The 18,099-nt window shown below is 39.6% G+C and overlaps 1 protein-coding gene across 1 annotated transcript in view; it reads right to left on the bottom strand.

Annotated features, from left to right (window-relative positions):
- The window catches only part of PAK5 (p21 (RAC1) activated kinase 5), a 319,035-nt gene that overhangs the window by 95,439 nt on the left and 205,497 nt on the right, over window positions 1-18,099 (bottom strand). Inside the window, 1 exon segment of the mRNA XM_033185622.1 lies at window positions 17,700-17,914. Coding sequence (XP_033041513.1) covers window positions 17,700-17,903 — 204 coding nt within the window. The 5' untranslated portion in view covers window positions 17,904-17,914.

Here is an 18,099-nt window from a genome sequence, read left to right as displayed (position 1 = left end):
GTATAGGCAGGATCTGTGGCTTTCTTCTAAACAATAGAATACAACAAAGGTAACAGGCTGTCCCTTCTGTGTTATGTTACATGGCAAAGGTGACGGGATGTCACTCTCATGGTTACCTTACATTATATGGCAACGCTGATGGGATATCACTTCTGCGAGTACATTATGAGATATATACATATATATATATCCCAAGCAGATTAGCTCTTGCTTTCCTGCTAGCTTTGAAGAAGCAAGCTGTCACGCATTCTGCAGCTGCAAAGAAAAGAATTCTGCCCACAGAATTCTGACTGAATAAGCTTGGAAGTGGATTCTTCCCCATTTGAGCCTCCAGATGGGAATGAAGCCCAGCTGGCCCCCTAATTGCAGCCTTGTGAAACCCTGAGCAAGAAGATCCTGTTAAGCCATGCCTAGACTCTGAACTCAGAGAAACTGTGATAATAAATATGCATTCTTTGAAGCCATTAACTTAGTGGTAATTGTCATGCAGTAATAGAAAGCTGATAGGAAGATTCTCAACAGGTGATGGATTCAGTGATTCTAGCAAACACTTAGGTACCTTCTTGGGCAGGCTTTAATCTTAAAGGTAACAGTAGTAGCATCCAATCAATTAGCTAGTGATGTGCTGCTTGGAAATGATTTTAAAGTGATAGATTTATCATCAGTATAAAGTTGGCAGCATAATGCTTCCACTTAAAATTACACAATAAAACATTAAAAAGAATAGGATTTGATAGTTCCACTAAAGCAGCCTCTAGCTGCCATCTTACTGTCCCAATTTCTATAAGATGCTAAATGAGAGACAAAATTAAATCTTTCAAGTTCCAAGCATGAGTGGGAGTCACAGAGAGCCACATGCCTTTTCTCTTTTGATTTAGAAGGATTATTTTCAGTTAGGTCACTACTGCTGGGAGAGAAGAGCTGGGGAAAAGAAGATGTCCCCGAGAATATCATTTCACATTACATAGAATTTCCCATCTATCAAAGCACAGCTGTCCCTATTTGATGAGTTCAGCTGTCAGGAGTTCAGAGAGGGCCACTCTATGGGAAACCAACACAGTTCTGGAGACACGCTTGTGATCTGGAGGGTGTGCTGTTTGACCTAAAATATGATGAGCTCAGGGAGCATCGAGGTCATAGTGGAGCAAGAGTGAGCGGCACACATTTGAAAATTCACTCATTTGCTTCTCATTGTATGATTTCATTGACATTTCCTATTTAAATATTCTGCCTAATTCCCTTGAGAAGACTGCATGGATTACATGCATAATGAAAGACTCCGTAAAGCACTCTGAGTACTCTACAACTGAAAAATAAAGTCATATGGCAGTAATGATAGGGAATCATAGTCAGGTAGGTGTTTATAATGATGTCCTTTTCAGATTCTCAAGGGAGAGCTCATGGGCTAAATCTGGAATTTCTACATGATCAAATCAAAAGCATTCCTTACCCACAGATATAATGTCTGACATTAATGTGCTCTGCGGTCTTAGGAAAAACCACTGTACCTACCTGAGTCTCAGTTACACAGTCTGCAAGGTGAAAAGGTAAGAAGGAAGCAATTTTGTTTTCTGACTTAGCATCATTTATGCATATAACAGTTTTTCATGCCCAAACATACTTATTACCAGGAGGCTAAGTGGTGTGGTGATTACAAGCACGGGTCTTGGAGTCAGATAAGTATGAAGTTTGAGTTCTGGGCCTTTCCAGTTACAGAAGTGGGATCTTCAACAAATCCTTTAACCTTTCTAAGACTTGCTTTCCTTACCCAAAAGATGGAGTTACTATTCTCTAATTGAAAAGGCTGGTATGGGGCTAAGTAAGATAGTGTATCAGTCTGTTGTCCTATAAGGCTGCACAACAAACCACCCACAATCAGGTTCATACAATGAGGTTGGGCTGGGTGGCTCTGCTTCAAGTTTCAGAGATGCAGGCAGTCTGTAGTCTAAGGCATATTCTTATGATGTTGGCATAAGTACAGAGGGAAATCTTAGCTGTCCATTAGAAGTCTGTTCACATCACCCCATTGGCCATGCAAGTCACATGCAAATTTAAGGGGTGGGGAAGAACTCAGCCCTTTATGAGGCTGTGGTGAGAAGAATGAAAAATTGAGTTTATTTATTTAGTTTTTGAGACAGGGTGTCACTCCATTACTCAGGCTGGATTGCAGTGGTGTGATCTCTGCTCACTGCAGCCTCCGCCTCCCAGGTTCAAGTGGTTCTCATGGCTCAGCCTCCAGGGTAGCTGGGATTACAGGTGCATGCCACCATGTCCCATTAATTTTTGTATTTTTAGTAGAGATAGGGTTTCCCCATGTTGGCCAGGCTGGTCTTGAACTCATGGCCTCAAGTGATCCACCTGCCTTGGCCTCTCAAAGTGCTGGGATTACAGGCATGAGCCACCATGCCCAGCCAAAAAATCGAGTTTAATAATTTAGTCTACAGAGATGGTGTATGTGAAGCACCTATGGAACATAGCATCTGGTACATGGGGCCGTGAGTAATTAGTGATATCTCTTATGATTTTTTTTTTTTTTGCCAACATTCTCCAGGCCTATCAATCTTTCTTGTGCTACTTGAGGCAAACTGGAAAATGTCCCCTGCTCAAAAATACCACCATCCCACTTACCTGTCTGATATTGCAATATAAGTTTCTCTTTTTGGAATTATGATTGTCTTTTTCCTATGCTCCTCATTTCGAAAGCAAATACTTTGAGGGAGGGAATACACAAAGTAATCATTAACACTTTAGGGAAGAAGAGCACAGGAGTTGTAAACAATGGGTATGTAGCAACCAAATGCAGCTGGGTTTATGGTATTAGAACTGGGTTCTTGACTTGGAAAGCCAAGGCCAGAGGATTGCTTGAGGCCAGGAGTTCAAGACCAGCCTGGGCAACATAGCCAGACCCAGTGTTCATAAGAAAATAAATAAAAAATTAGTCAGGGATGGTGGAGTGCATGTGTGGTTCTAGCTACTCACTCAGGAGGCTAAGGTGGGAGGATTGCTTGAGCCCAGGAGTACAAGGGTAGCAGTGAGCTATGATCGTGCCACTGCACTTCAGCCTTGGTGACAGAGTGAGACTCGATTTCTAAATAAATAAATAAATAACTGGGTTCAACCTAGAAATTGGGTGAATTTGAACAAATCAATCATACTCAGTCAAGACTTATCTGTACAACTGGGTTAAAACTATTTGTTATTATAAGTGCCACAAAAGAATAAATCTTAAACATTTTGTACTCTGTAAAACACTATCCGATGTTTGGTAACCATACTCTTGATTTTGGTCAGGCCTGTTGCCTAAGAGATTTCCACAAAAACTAGAGATTACTATAGATTTGACACCTGCATTGCCTTCACACTAGCTTCCACTCTGGGAGTAGAGTTGGGGTAAAATACTCAAGTGGAGGTACTCACAGGACCCCTCAGTATATGCAATCCCTGTGTGGGTTCTTCTCTATCGCTTCCTCCCAGGAGTTACAGTAGGGGAACACAGCCACTGCAGGAATGCTGGGAACAGCATTTTGAACCATGAGAAGAGGGCTTCAGGTATAGATCTAACCACCAATTGGTAGTAAATAACTTTTCAATATAACCTATAACTGACAATTGCTTTAAAATGGTACGTTCAATTTGTGTTTACTTTGGTCTTGAGGGTGGCAGGAGATTAAATCTTTCAAGTTCTAAGCATGAGTGGGAGTCATAGAGAGCCACATGCCTTTTTTCTTTTGATTTAGAAGAATTATTTTCTAATAATCCTTGGCAACAGATTACAGTTACTCCTTGATCAGGAGTAACTGAGAGCATTCATTCATGGGGTCTCAGTGACCCAGTTTTAGTTGGGAGCCTAGGAGCTGTCTTCCAAATGCCAGGATCATGGACCATGAACGTCCAGTTATTCTCCACTGGTTCCAGGGAGCTGCAGGTGTGACAGCTGTGACATCACCCATTTGTGATTACAGAGCTGTCACACTGGGTACCAGGATGGCCCTGCCAAGAGGCCTGGAGGTGTGTGGTTAACATTGACCCTCCTCCAAATAGAGGAAGAGGTGGCTACCTGCAGGGATAAATTCCCTGGGGTGGTACTGTCTTCTCTGAAAACATCAGCTTTCGTTTCTTAGAGTAACAACTAGACCATGTGAGCTGAAGTTTGCTCAAAGTTTAAGGAACCCTTAAAGTGACTTACGTAAAACACTGCAAAACACTGATGGAAACAAAGATGGTTCTTATTAGTGGCTGATATAGTTTGGTACTTTTAAAGGGGTGTGAGAGAGAGACATTTATGGGGAAAGATGGTGTGTTGACATGGTACACATCAAATAATAACCTCATTAATACAATGAAAAACTGCTTTGCCAAAGTTTCCAGATTGGATGGGATCATAAAAATGAAGAAATATGATAAATCTGGCTTTGGTTTTGGATTTCTTCTTTTATTTGGAAACAAGGTACCTTGCCCACATCTCCCGAATTTAGGCAAATGAGAAAATGGGGGCTGGTGTGATGTTTCTACTGCACAGTCTTTGTGGTGGTGGGAGGGCTGAAAAGGCATACTGACACTGGAACGAGGGATTCCAGGAAGTAATAGGCACCGAGAGAAATGTGAGTGTCCAAGTCCATTGTCCTCACTGGTTTTGCAAGTATAAAGATAATATAAACAACTTTAACAAAGGATCAGCAATCTCTCTTCCTGTTGAGGGCTCTGGTTCTGAAGAACTCAATGCAGTTCTTCTGAAGTGGCATTTTTGACGAGAGGTTTTAAAACATAGGTAATCTGCCTAATGGGTTTCATTTTATAATTACATTTTGCTTAGCAGTGAAATTAACTATCTTTATAACATATACACTCTTTCCTCTTTAAGAAGGTTTGTATTTTTATTAAATGTCTTCTGATAATCATTAAGTTGGAAGGACTTCCGGCATCCCAGCTGTTCACAACCATTTGACTAATATACTTCTAACACCTGCAGGATTACATATCAGATCAATATATTTAGTACACTATACATTGGGTCTGACCTTTAAATAAATCAATTCATTTCATAATAGGACCATGTCTTCATCTGAGATCTGTGTCCTTCATGCACAGAGGCTTCACAAAACAGCAAACTCATGACTGTGGCTTCCAAAAGTGCCCCCGTGCCATCCAATCCCTACTTGTCCATCTGGCCGTATTCCCCACCCCTCTCCCCATCGTGCTTTGCTCTACCCAACAGATGATCTGTTTTTCCTTTAAACTCCTCAAGCTTGTTCCTGCCACAGGGTCTTGGGACTAGCTCTTCCTCCTTCCTTTGAATCTATCTCTTTCCAAGGTCTTCTCCTGGCTCCATTGTTATGTCTTAGAAGTGTCCTGATGTTCACCCAGATGAGAACTTAGAAATGAAAAGCAGTGACCCAGCTCAGTGAACATGAAGGCATTGGACTTCATGTTGCAAAAAAGATGATTCTAGGCTCACCATTATATTTTAGCAGAAACAGGTCTAAAAGAAGGGAGAGTCAAAAACAAGAACAAAAACAAAAAACAAAAACCAAGCAAACAAAAAACACCGATTTATGAGGATAGGAAAGTAATGGGGAATCTAATCTATGAACTTTAAGAAGAGACCTGTTAAGGGAGCCAGAAAAGTCATGAGGGGACAGCCCCAGCTCTCAGAATGGCTGGGAGCTTCACTCAGCTAGAAGCATGGCAAACATCTGGAAACAGTTTAAACTGCCTGGCAGCAACTCTCAGAAAGTAAAGGAGGCACTAAAAGAAATAACTCCTTCTGGCTTAACTCTGAGTAACAAGGAAGAGCACATCAGTTATGTGTAATTGAAGAGGAACCTTGGGGAAAACTGTTACCTTAGGTCAAAGGGAAATAATGCTAGAAAATGTCAGATAGTTGCCCTGTATTTTGGGAAAGCAGATTTTAAAAACTATTCAAGGAAAGAGAGAATCCCATGGAAATAAAACTATGAAAAATGATATAGCTCTAAACACAATGCAGAATTGAGAATCACAAAAATAGAGAAAGGTAGAGAATTTCAGAGTAATTAAAATAGACTCCATCTTGGATGAACTTTCAACATAAACTACGATGGGAGAGAAAATAAAACAGTGGTCTTCAAGAATGGGATGGCCAGACCTAAAGATTTACCTCTCTTGATTTTACCTGCTTTTGTGAATAGAGAGGTTTTTAAAGCAGTAGTCAGCAGCAGTCGATAAAAAAAGGGACGGAACCTCAGCTTTGAAAGATTATAAAATATCGAAGACTACAAAGACAAAGAAAACTAAGTCAGAGTCACTTTTGCACTGGTCTTCTCTATGACTCTTCAATCTTTAAAAGATAAAAAGAAGATTGTTAGGAAGGCTTTGAAGGCTAAAATTAGAAAAGGAATGGTAAATAAGGATCTAACAATTTAAGAAACTTCAAAACAGCTGGTTCAGATAAATTATATAGTATACACAAAAAGGGATGGAATATTGTATTCAATAAACTTTGAAAAGGTTGTAGAGATTAGAAGATTGCTGGCCAACTAAAAAAGACAAAAGTGTCTATTTTCATTTAAAAAAACAAAAAAGTCAGTAGTGTGGGCAGGGTAAGTTGCAGAAGTCACAGATAATCACATTTAATATAAGTTCCAAGACAGTGGTTCTCAACCTTTTTGTCTCAAAAACCTCTTAAAATTATTGAGGACCTAAAAGAGACCTTAGTTTATGTTATATCTATTAATATTCACTGTATTAGATATTAAAACTGATAAATGTATTTATTTGTTTGAGACAGGGTCTTGCTCTATTACGCAGGCTGGAGTGCCATGGTTCAATCACGACTCACTGTAGCTTTGACCTCCTAGGCTTAAGTGATCCCTCCACCTCAGTCTCCACAGTAGCTGGGATGACAGGTGCACACCAGCTTGCCTGGCTAATTTTTTTTTTTTTTTTTTTTTTTTTTTTTTTAGTGGAGACGAGGTCTTGCTATGTTGCCTGGGCTGGTCTGAAACTCCTGAACTTAAGCAATCTTGCTTTGGCCTCCCAGAGTGCTGGATTACAGGCATGAGCCACTGTGCCCAGTCAAGAAAATTTAAAACATAAGAATATAAAGCACACGATCCATTAAGCATCCATCAATCAATGACATTATCACTTGTAATATAGCTTCTCCCTTGTATACACAGGAAACGAGAGTAAAAAAAGCAAACTTTAATTTTGTAGACTCCCTAAAAGAGTCTGAGGAACCCCCACAGGTTTACACCACACTTTTGAGAACCACTGCAAGAAAACTTTTTACCATAGGCCCAAGAAGACACAAATACAGATGTCCATGACAATATTATTAATATTTATAATAGCAAATACCTGACAATATCCCTTAGTAGAGAAATGGATACATTGAAAAAAAGCTAGAGTAATTTTTAAATAAACTCATTTTCTACACATCAATGTGAATTTATCTCAAAATAATATTAAGTAAAAAAGTAAGTTAGAGACTATATACATTATGACATCACTTAATAAAATTCAGATATGCCAAATAAAGCTATTTAATATTATTTATATAATTCTACTTGAAAATTAAAAAGAAATATGAAGCAAATGTTAAGATATGCTTTTTTCATTTTAGGTAGACGCTACAAAAGCTTTTAAATATTATCTTCTTCTTCTTCTTTTTTTTTTTTTTAGCATTTCAAATGATTTCTAGGCTGTAACAAAGGGAAAGGATGATCGTTATGTTGTGGCTTTAGTCCACCTAGAACAGCAGTTCTTAAAGTATGTCTATCCATCAGCAGCACCAGCAGCATCTGAGAGCTGGTTAGAAACGCAAGTTATCAGGCTCACTCCAGACGTACTGAATCAAAATCCCTAGGATGGGGCTTGGGAATGTGAGCTATAATACACCCCCAAGGAAATTCTTATGAAAGTCTAAGCTTGAGAACTACTGGGCAATCACAAACAAATATGACCATTCAACCTGCCCTTTACGTAATGCATCTAATTCAGCACAGAGTTTGCTAATATTGCTTATGATGTTCTCATGGACAGAATCACATGAGATATAAAAGGAGTTTCTCAATGATATTTGCCAAGTGTTTTAAAGGGAACCTCCCCCTCCGGGTGTTCAGGTTATCTTGGCTAGCCTACATGGCTGACATGGCTAGCCCAAAAGTTTGGGCACACAAACTTTTGACACAAGTACAAGCTAATTGGTGGCTTCTGGTTAAATTTCTGACAGTTTGGAAATCTCAGCCAGTGCAAACTCACATTGATTATACCTTATGTGGATACATTCCTTTATACTACTTAAATCAAAGTTCTCAAAGTGTGATCCTCAGACCAGCAGCATCAGTACCACCTGGAAACTTATTAGAAATGCAAATTCTTGGGCCCCATCCCAGTTCTACTGAATCAGAAACTCTGAGAATGGAGCCCAGCAATCTGTGTTTTATCAGACTCTTTGGGTGATTCTGATCTACTGTATGGTTGGAGAAACCCTGGCCTAAATAAGTCTACACAGAGGATAGGTGTGTACGGGTAAGTGTGACAATGGGTAAGCATGAGGTTCTAAACAGGAACAGCTGAAATCCTAACTAATCAAGGAAGAGTGTTGGTGGCTACGGCAGATTTCCACTCGGAACTAGCTTGCTGAAGCTTGCTGACAAGTACTGAAGAACTGGTATTTTCCACAACATCAGGGGTGACACACTTCCTCCATTGACTGTTTTTATGTCATGATCTCTTTTCTCATTTTCCTTTCTCAATTTAAAGAACACTTTGACCAAACCAACTGGAATGGTTGGTTCTATTTAACTTAAATAATTTTGCCAAAATGGCTTTAAACCTGCATGACTATATTCAGTCTTTTCTGTCCATTTATTCATTACTTCTTATTTCAAGGACTTTTTTGACTTCTGAGATACATTCTCTATACTTTATAATATGTCATTCTTATGTGACTTGTAAGATTTTTCCAGAGAAGCCATTTCCGAAAAATTGGATCATGCAAACTATATGACATAGTTTGGCCCCTTAAACCTTTTAATTTTTACTTATTGTAAGAGTCTGGTAGTCACAGGATTCTGTTTGACTACCAATATTGTCTACTGTCTGCTAATGGTGTTAACTGAACTCATATGTGGGGAAATATTTATACTCATATTTGGAGAAAGATAAGATTTGCTTTATGGGAGTTTAGTGTTAGTATGAGGTACTGGATTTTTTGGGTGTCCTTCAGTTAAATGGATTTGATTAATCTTAATCTTTATGGGTGAGATCCAACTTGGCTGGATCTTGTTTTAGTCACTCCTTGTCTGTTTTTATTTTATTTTTTCCCTAAGGGGTACAATTGTGCCTGAAGTCTCATTTGCAGAAATCCAGGACCTGCTCTATACTTGAGATGTATCTTCCAGTCATCACCCAGTGAACATTTAAGTGTCTATAACTAATATTTTAGTCTTTTCATTTCATATGGACTGAATGCTCATGCATTTGGCACAAGGCCTGGAAAGCCCATGCTAGTGAGTAAGAGAAGCACAAGGTTTAGCAGCTTAGAAGTTGCTAAATCTTGCTCCAACTCTCAGTGGGAATGATTGTCAGAGAGGAAAGGATAACGAGCCAGCCCACCTAGGAGATGGAAGAAATGAAGTAGAAGGTTCTACTAAATCCCACATCCACTGAACATGATGGGTTATCACTAAGACGAGAGCCTCTTTCTTTACTCCCAAACAGGACCTGCTAGGATCTGGACAAGTGAAAAACCATGGTGAAGTAAATGACACTTTGTCCTAACCAAATAATGCATACACTCTAACAAGACGGTGCATGTCCTGGTCCTCAGCTAGCATGTTTCTTTTTTTTTTTTTTTTTTTTTTTTCTTTTTTTATTTTTTATTATACTTTAAGTTCTAGGGTACATGTGCATAACGTTTATATCATGTATAACTCCCCAATGCAATCCCTCCCTCCTCCCCCCTCCCCATGATAGGCCCCAGTGTGTGATGTTCCCCTTCCCGAGTCCAAGTGATCTCATTGTTCAGTTCCCACCTATGAGTGAGAACATGCGGTGTTTGGTTTCTCTTCTTGTGATAGTTTGCTAAGAATGATGGTTTCCAGCTGCATCCATGTCCCTACAAGGACGCAAACTCATCCTTTTTATGGCTGCATAGTATTCCATGGTGTATATGTGCCACATTTTCTTAATCCAGTCTGTCACAGATGGACATTTGGGTTGATTCCAAGTCTTTGCTATTGTGAATAGTGCCGCAATAAACATACGTGTGCATGTGTCTTTGTAGTAGAGTAATTTATAATCCTTTGGGTATATACCCAGTAGTGGGATGGCTGGGTCATATGGTACATCTAGTTCTAGATCCTTGAGGAATCGCCATACTGTTTTCCATAATGGTTGAACTAGTTTACAATCCCACCAACAGTGTAAAAGTGTTCCTATTTCTCCACATCCTCTCCAACATCTATTGTTTCCTGACTTCTTAATGATTGCCATTCTAACTGGTGTGAGATGGTATCTCATTGTGGTTTTGATTTGCATTTCTCTGATGGCGAGTGATGATGAGCATTTTTTCATGTGTCTGTTGGCTGTATGGATGTCTTCTTTTGAGAAATGTCTGTTCATATCCTTTCCCCACTTTTTGATGGGGTTGTTTGTTTTTTTCTTGTATATTTGTTTGAGTTCTTTGTAGATTCTGGATATTAGCCCTTTGTCAGATGAGTAGGTTGCAAAAATTTTCTCCCATTCTGTAGGTTGCCTGTTCACTCTGATGGTAGTTTCTTTTGCTGTGCAAAAGCTCTTTAGTTTAATGAGATCCCATTTGTCAATTTTGGCTTTTGCTGCCGTTGCTTTTGGTGTTTTAGACATGAAGTCCTTGCCCATGCCTATGTCCTGAATGGTACTACCTAGATTTTCTTCTAGGGTTTTTATGGTATTAGGTCTAACATTTAAGTCTCTAATCCATCTTGAATTAATTTTCGTATAAGGGGTAAGGAAAGGATCCAGTTTCAGCTTTCTACTTGTGGCTAGCCATTTTCCCAGCACCATTTATTAAATAGGGAATCCTTTCCCCATTTCTTGTTTTTGTCAGGTTTGTCAAAGATCAGATGGCTGTAGATGTGTGGTATTATTTCTGAGGACTCTGTTCTGTTCCACTGGTCTATTTCTCTGTTGTGGTACCAGTACCATGCTGTTTTGGTTACTGTAGCCTTGTAGTATAGTTTGAAGTCAGGTAGCGTGACGCCTCCAGCTTTGTCCTTTTGACCTAGGATTGTCTTGGCAATGCGGGCTCTTTTTTGGTTCCATATGAACTTTAAAGCAGTTTTTTCCAATTCTGTGAAGAAAGTCATTGGTAGCTTGATGGGGATGGCATTGAATCTATAAATAACCTTGGGCAGTATGGCCATTTTCACGATATTGATTCTTCCTATCCATGAGCATGGTATGTTCTTCCATTTGTTTGTGTCCTCTTTGATTTCACTGAGCAGTGGTTTGTAGTTCTCCTTGAAGAGGTCCTTTACATCCCTTGTAAGCTGGATTCCTAGGTATTTTATTCTCTTTGAAGCAATTGTGAATGGAAGTTCATTCCTGACTTGGCTCTCTGCTTGTCTGTTACTGGTGTATAAGAATGCTTGTGATTTTTGCACATTAATTTTGTATCCTGAGACTTTGCTGAAGTTGCTTATCAGCTTAAGGAGATTTTGGGCTGAGACGATGGGTTTTTCTAAATATACAATCATGTCATCTGCAAACAGGGACAATTTGACTTCTTCTTTTCCTAACTGGATACCCTTGATTTCTTTCTCTTGCCTGATTGCCCTAGCCAGAACTTCCAACACTATGTTGAATAGGAGTGGTGAGAGAGGGCATCCCTGTCTTGTGCCAGTTTTCAAAGGGAATTTTTCCAGTTTTTGCCCATTCAGTATGATATTAGCTGTGGGTTTGTCGTAAATAGCTCTTATTATTTTGAGGTACGTTCCATCAATACCGAATTTATTGAGCGTTTTTAGCATAAAGGGCTGTTGAATTTTGTCAAAAGCCTTTTCTGCATCTATTGAGATAATCATGTGGTTCTTGTCTTTGGTTCTGTTTATATGCTGGATTACGTTTATTGATTTGCGAATGTTGAACCAGCCTTGCATCCCAGGGATGAAGCCCACTTGATCATGGTGGATAAGCTTTTTGATGTGCTGCTGAATCCGGTTTGCCAGTATTTTATTGAGAATTTTTGCATCGATGTTCATCAGGGATATTGGTCTAAAATTCTCTTTTTTTGTTGTGTCTCTGCCAGGCTTTGGTATCAGGATGATGTTGGCCTCATAAAATGAGTTAGGGAGGATTCCCTCTTTTTCTATTGATTGGAATAGTTTCAGAAGGAATGGTACCAGCTCCTCCTTGTACCTCTGGTAGAATTCAGCTGTGAATCCATCTGGTCCTGGACTTTTTTTCGTGGATAGGCTATTAATTGTTGCCTCAATTTCAGAGCCTGTTATTGGTCTATTCAGGGATTCAACTTCTTCCTGGTTCAGTCTTGGGAGAGTGTAAGTGTCCAGGAAATTATCCATTTCTTCTAGATTTTCTAGTCGATTTGCGTAGAGGCATTTATAGTATTCTCTGATGGTTGTTTGTATTTCTGTGGGGTCGGTGGTGATATCCCCTTTATCATTTTTTATTGCGTCTATTTGATTCCTCTCTCTTTTCTTCTTTATTAGTCTTGCTAGCGGTCTGTCAATTTTGTTGATCTTTTCAAAAAACCAACTCCTGGATTCATTGATTTTTTGGAGGGTTTTTTGTGTCTCTATCTCCTTCAGTTCTGCTCTGATCTTAGTTATTTCTTGCCTTCTGCTAGCTTTTGAATGTGTTTGCTCTTGCCTCTCTAGTTCTTTTAATTGTGATGTTAAAGTGTCAATTTTAGATCTTTCCTGCTTTCTCTTGTGGGCATTTAGTGCTATAAATTTCCCTCTACACACTGCTTTAAATGTGTCCCAGAGATTCTGGTATGTTGTATCTTTGTTCTCATTGGTTTCAAAGAACATCTTTATTTCTGCTTTCATTTCGTTATGTACCCAGTAGTCATTCAGGAGCAGGTTATTCAGTTTCCATGTAGTTGAGCGGTTTTGATTGAGTTTCTTAGTCCTGAGTTCTAGTTTGATTGCACTGTGGTCTGAGAGACAGTTTGTTATAATTTCTGTTCTTGTACATTTGCTGAGGAGTGCTTTACTTCCAATTATGTGGTCATTTTGGAATAAGTGCGATGTGGTGCTGAGAAGAATGTATATTCTGTTGATTTGGGGTGGAGAGTTCTATAGATGTCTATTAGGTCTGCTTGGTGCAGAGATGAGTTCAATTCCTGGATATCTTTGTTAACTTTCTGTCTCGTTGATCTGTCTAATGTTGACAGTGGAGTGTTGAAATCTCCCATTATTATTGTATGGGAGTCTAAGTCTCTTTGTAGGTCTCTAAGGACTTGCTTTATGAATCTGGGTGCTCCTGTATTGGGTGCATATATATTTAGGAGAGTTAGCTCTTCCTGTTGAATTGATCCCTTTACCATTATGTAATGGCCTTCTTTGTCTCTTTTGATCTTTGATGGTTTAAAGTCTGTTTTATCAGAGACTAGGATTGCAACCCCTGCTTTTTTTTGTTCTCCATTTGCTTGGTAGATCTTTCTCCATCCCTTTATTTTGAGCCTATGTATGTCTCTGCATGTGAGATGGGTCTCCTGAATACAGCAGACTGATGGGTCTTGACTCTTGATCCAGTTTGCCAGTCTGTGTCTTTTAATTGGAGCATTTAGTCCATTTACATTTAAGGTTAATATTGTTATGTGTGAACTTGATCCTGTCATTATGATATTAACTGGTTATTTTGCTCATTAGTTGATGCAGTTTCTTCCTAGCCTCGATGGTCTTTACATTTTGGCATGTTTTTGCAATGGCTGGTACCGGTTGTTCCTTTCCATGTTTAGGGCTTCCTTCAGGGTCTCTTGTAAGGCAGGCCTGGTGGTGACAAAATCTCTAAGCATTTGCTTATCTGTAAAGGATTTTATTTCTCCTTCACTGATGAAACTTAGTTTGGCTGGATATGAAATTCTGGGTTGAAAATTCTTTTCTTTAAGAACGTTGAATATTGGCCCCCACTCTCTTCTGGCTTGTAGAGTTTCTGCCGAGAGATCTGCTGTTAGTCTGATGGGCTTCCCTTTGTGGGTAACCCGACCTTTCTCTCTGGCTGCCCTTAAGATTTTTTCCTTCATTTCAACTTTGGTGAATCTGGCAATTATGTGTCTTGGAGTTGCTCTTCTGGAGGAGTATCTTTGTGGCGTTCTCTGTATTTCCTGAATTTGAATGTTGGCCTGCCCTACTAGGTTGGGGAAGTTCTCCTGGATGATATCCTGAAGAGTGTTTTCCAACTTGGTTCCATTTTCCCCCTCACTTTCAGGCACCCCAATCAGACGTAGATTTGGTCTTTTTACATAATCCCATACTTCTTGCAGGCTTTGTTCATTTCTTTTTCTTCTTTTTTCTTTTGGTTTCTCTTCTCGCTTCATTTCATTCATTTGATCCTCAATCGCTGATACTCTTTCTTCCAGTTGATCGAGTCGGTTACTGAAGCTTGTGCATTTGTCACGTATTTCTCGTGTCATGGTTTTCATCTCTGTCATTTCGTTTATGATCTTCTCTGCATTAATTAGTCTAGCTGTCAATTCTTCCACTTTTTTTTCAAGATTTTTAGTTTCTTTGCGCTGGGTACGTAATTCCTCCTTTAGCTCTGAGAAGTTTGATGGACTGAAGCCTTCTTCTCTCATCTCGTCAAAGTCATTCTCTGACCAGCTTTGATCCGTTGCTGGCGATGGGCTGCGCTCCTTTGCAGGGGGAGATGCGCTCTTATTTTTTGAATTTCCAGCTTTTCTGCCCTGCTTTTTCCCCATCTTTGTGGTTTTATCTGTCTCTGGTCTTTGATGATGGTGACGTACTGATGGGGTTTTGGTATAGGTGTCCTTCCTGTTTGATAGTTTTCCGTCTGACAGTCAGAAGGACTGTCTGTTGGTCTGTTGGAGATTGCTTGAGGTCCACTCCAGACCCTGTTTGCCTGGGTATCAGCAGCAGAGGTTGCCAAAGATAGAATATTGCTGAGCAGCGAGTGTACCTGTCTGATTCTTCCTTTGGAAGTTTCCTCTCAGGGATGACTCCACCCTGTGAGGTGTGGGGTGTCAGACTGCCCCTAGTGGGGGATGTCTCCCAGCTAGGCTACTCAGGGGTCAGGGACCCACCTGAGCAGGCAGTCTGTCCGTTCTCGGATCTCAACCTCCGTGTTGGGAGATCCACGGCTCTCCCCAAAGCTGTCAGACAGAGTCGTTCGCCTCTGCACCGCCCCCGCTGCTTTCCCTATTGGACCTCAGCTGTGGGCTGTCCCCAGAGGTGGAGTCTACAGAGACAGGCAGGTTTCCTTGAGCTGCTGTGAGCTCCACCCAGTTCGAGCTTCCCAGCGGCTTTGTTTACCTACTTAAGCCTCAGCAATGGCGGGCGCCCCTCCCCCAGCCTCGCTGCTGCCTTGCGGATAGATCGCCGCAGACGGCTGTGTTAGCAGTGAGGGAGGCTCCGTGGGCGTGGGACCCTCCCGGCCAGGTGTGGGATATATTCTCCTGGTGTGCCTGTTTCCTTAAAGCGCAGTATTGGGGTGGGAGTTACGCGATTTTCCAGGTGTTATGTGTCTCAGTTCCCCTGGCTAGGAAAACGGATTTCCTTCCCCCTTGCGCTTCCAGGTGAGGCGATGCCTCGCCCTGCTTCAGCTCACGCTGGTCAGGCTGCAGCAGCTGACCAGCACCGATTGTCCGGCACTCCCTAGAGAGATGACCCCAGTACCTCAGTTGAAAATGCAGAAATCACCGGTCTTCTGTGTTACTCGCGCTGGGAGTTGGAGACTGGAGCTGTTCCTATTCGGCCATCTTGCTCCGCCCGCATGTTTCTTTAAGACTCTGCTTCTGTCTAGAATGTTTCTTATCCAATGATAATGATAATGATACCCCAGGGTAAGAAAATAAGTCCTAGTTTCATGTGAGAATTTTTCCTTCACCATGGTGACAAGTAGTAGAAGACTTTTCAGGGCACACTGCTCATTCCATTTTCTGGGTTTTGTAAAAACTTGGGATATAAGAAAAATAATGAAATTAAACAAGCAGATTTTTTTCTAATCCCAATTTTTTAAAGATATGGTCCACCTTATTATATGATCATCAGTTAAGTGTTAGCCTTCTCTTAGGGAGAAAATTATGTTCAATGGTAAGATATTGCCAAATACAAACTAGTAGAGTTGGTTAGTCAGTTTCTAATAAATATCAATTGATATCTGTTTAAAATGACAGCCTCCTTTTGTTCCCAAAGCTTTATCTTCTCAAATATCCATGTGTGTGTGTGTGTGTGTGTAGACTTAACATTTTAGTTGGTTTGAAAAGTTTTGAAATTCTACCAGAAAATCAAACTCACAAAATGCAGAATTATAAGACTCTGTATTGATCTTTGGGCAGAACAGACTCATACGTTCAATACCAGAATAGAATGACCAGCACTGTGCATGAACAATGGACTCACAGTTCTAATTTAGTCAGGTCAGGTGATATTTCATAAGAGTTTCCCATAATGTATCAGCTCCACTCTTTCTTTGCATCCCTTTAAAAATGCATTCAGTTTTGTTCTGCATATTATTCAAATGCAGTTTATGCAGTATTCATGTTAACGCAGAATAACATATTCAAGTAGCACAGATATCTACTAATATAATGAGCAAGGAAAGAATCTGAACTCAAGTTTTGTATAGATTATGAAACTCTGGAATGGTCCACTGGATAATATCATTATAATTTTCAATGATGTTTAACTCCCATAGAGAACTTTTGGACAATTGCCTGATAGTCTATAGAATTCTTATCATTCTGAAGTGCAGAAGAAAACTGCAATTCCTGGATTTTCTTTGTAGTAACTTTGCATAATTGAAATTTTTTGGGGTCTGCTTTCTGCTTACATGTAATTACTTTTATGAAAATTTATTGCCAAAAATTTCCTAGCTACATATTTAAGATAAATGATATCTTATTCTAGGACTCAAATTACTTGCTTTTATTCGCAATAGCTCTCTCTTAGGCTATAAAGACAAATTTGAAAGCTATAAAGACAAATAAATATGTGTGTATATGTTTGTGTGTATATATATACACATATTTATTTGATCATATAAAACATATATATGTATATGCCTATATATGCATGTGTATATATATTTATAAATATTATTATTAAAATCTATTGGCAGTAAATTTTATATGAAAGAAAAGTTTAAATATTTTGAGAGCAAATGGAAAACAAGAAAAGATGGTCTAATGTTGGTCAGAGGCTATTGCCAATATTAACCAGAGTGGATGGATAATACGCTTCAGTATAAAAACACATTTAAAGCCGAAATAAAAATGTCCCATTTTGTGATCACATTTTATGTGTCTGATTTTAAAAAAATCACATCTAAAGCCAAAGTTCCTTTTCATGTGCTGCAATTTATAAGAAATGGTGAAAATTATAATCATGAAAGCATAATTGTGAATAATCTGTGAATGTTAAAAAAAATACGTGGTTTAGGCATTTTATAGCTTGCTTATAAAGCTGATGCTGTGCATCAAATAAGAGCATGATTCTTAAGCCCACCCAAAGGTGGAACCCTCGCCATACCTTCATAGGAGCCAGCTGGATGGGTGTGATGCACGAAGGATCCACCATAGGCTTTGGTCTGTTGGCCGTATCTGCTAACAGGCTGTGCCATTGCTGGGGAAGGCCGGTAAACTTCTGCTCTTGTGGATCAAACCCAGTGTGAACCCTGTGTTCAAAGTTGGATGGGCCAGATATTTCAATCTTTTTCTTTTTCTTCCCAAACATGATGCCAAAACCTGGGAAATATAAATAGAAAAGAGTCAGCTGTTTATATCTTGCCAGCAGCAGACCATGAGAAAGCTATTGTTAATTCATTCAGGGCAACATCTTTTCAGTTATTCCTCTAGATTCCAGCTGCAAAAGATAAAAGTTGAATTTTCACGGTGTGTAAATTTAATAATTTTATTCAAATTATTTTGTT

Source organism: Trachypithecus francoisi, unplaced genomic scaffold (assembly GCF_009764315.1).
Source record: "Trachypithecus francoisi isolate TF-2019V2 unplaced genomic scaffold, Tfra_2.0 Lachesis_group21, whole genome shotgun sequence".
Lineage (NCBI taxonomy): Eukaryota > Metazoa > Chordata > Mammalia > Primates > Cercopithecidae > Trachypithecus > Trachypithecus francoisi.
Note: the sequence above shows the minus strand (reverse complement) of the source record. Positions and strands in the feature narration are given on the sequence as shown.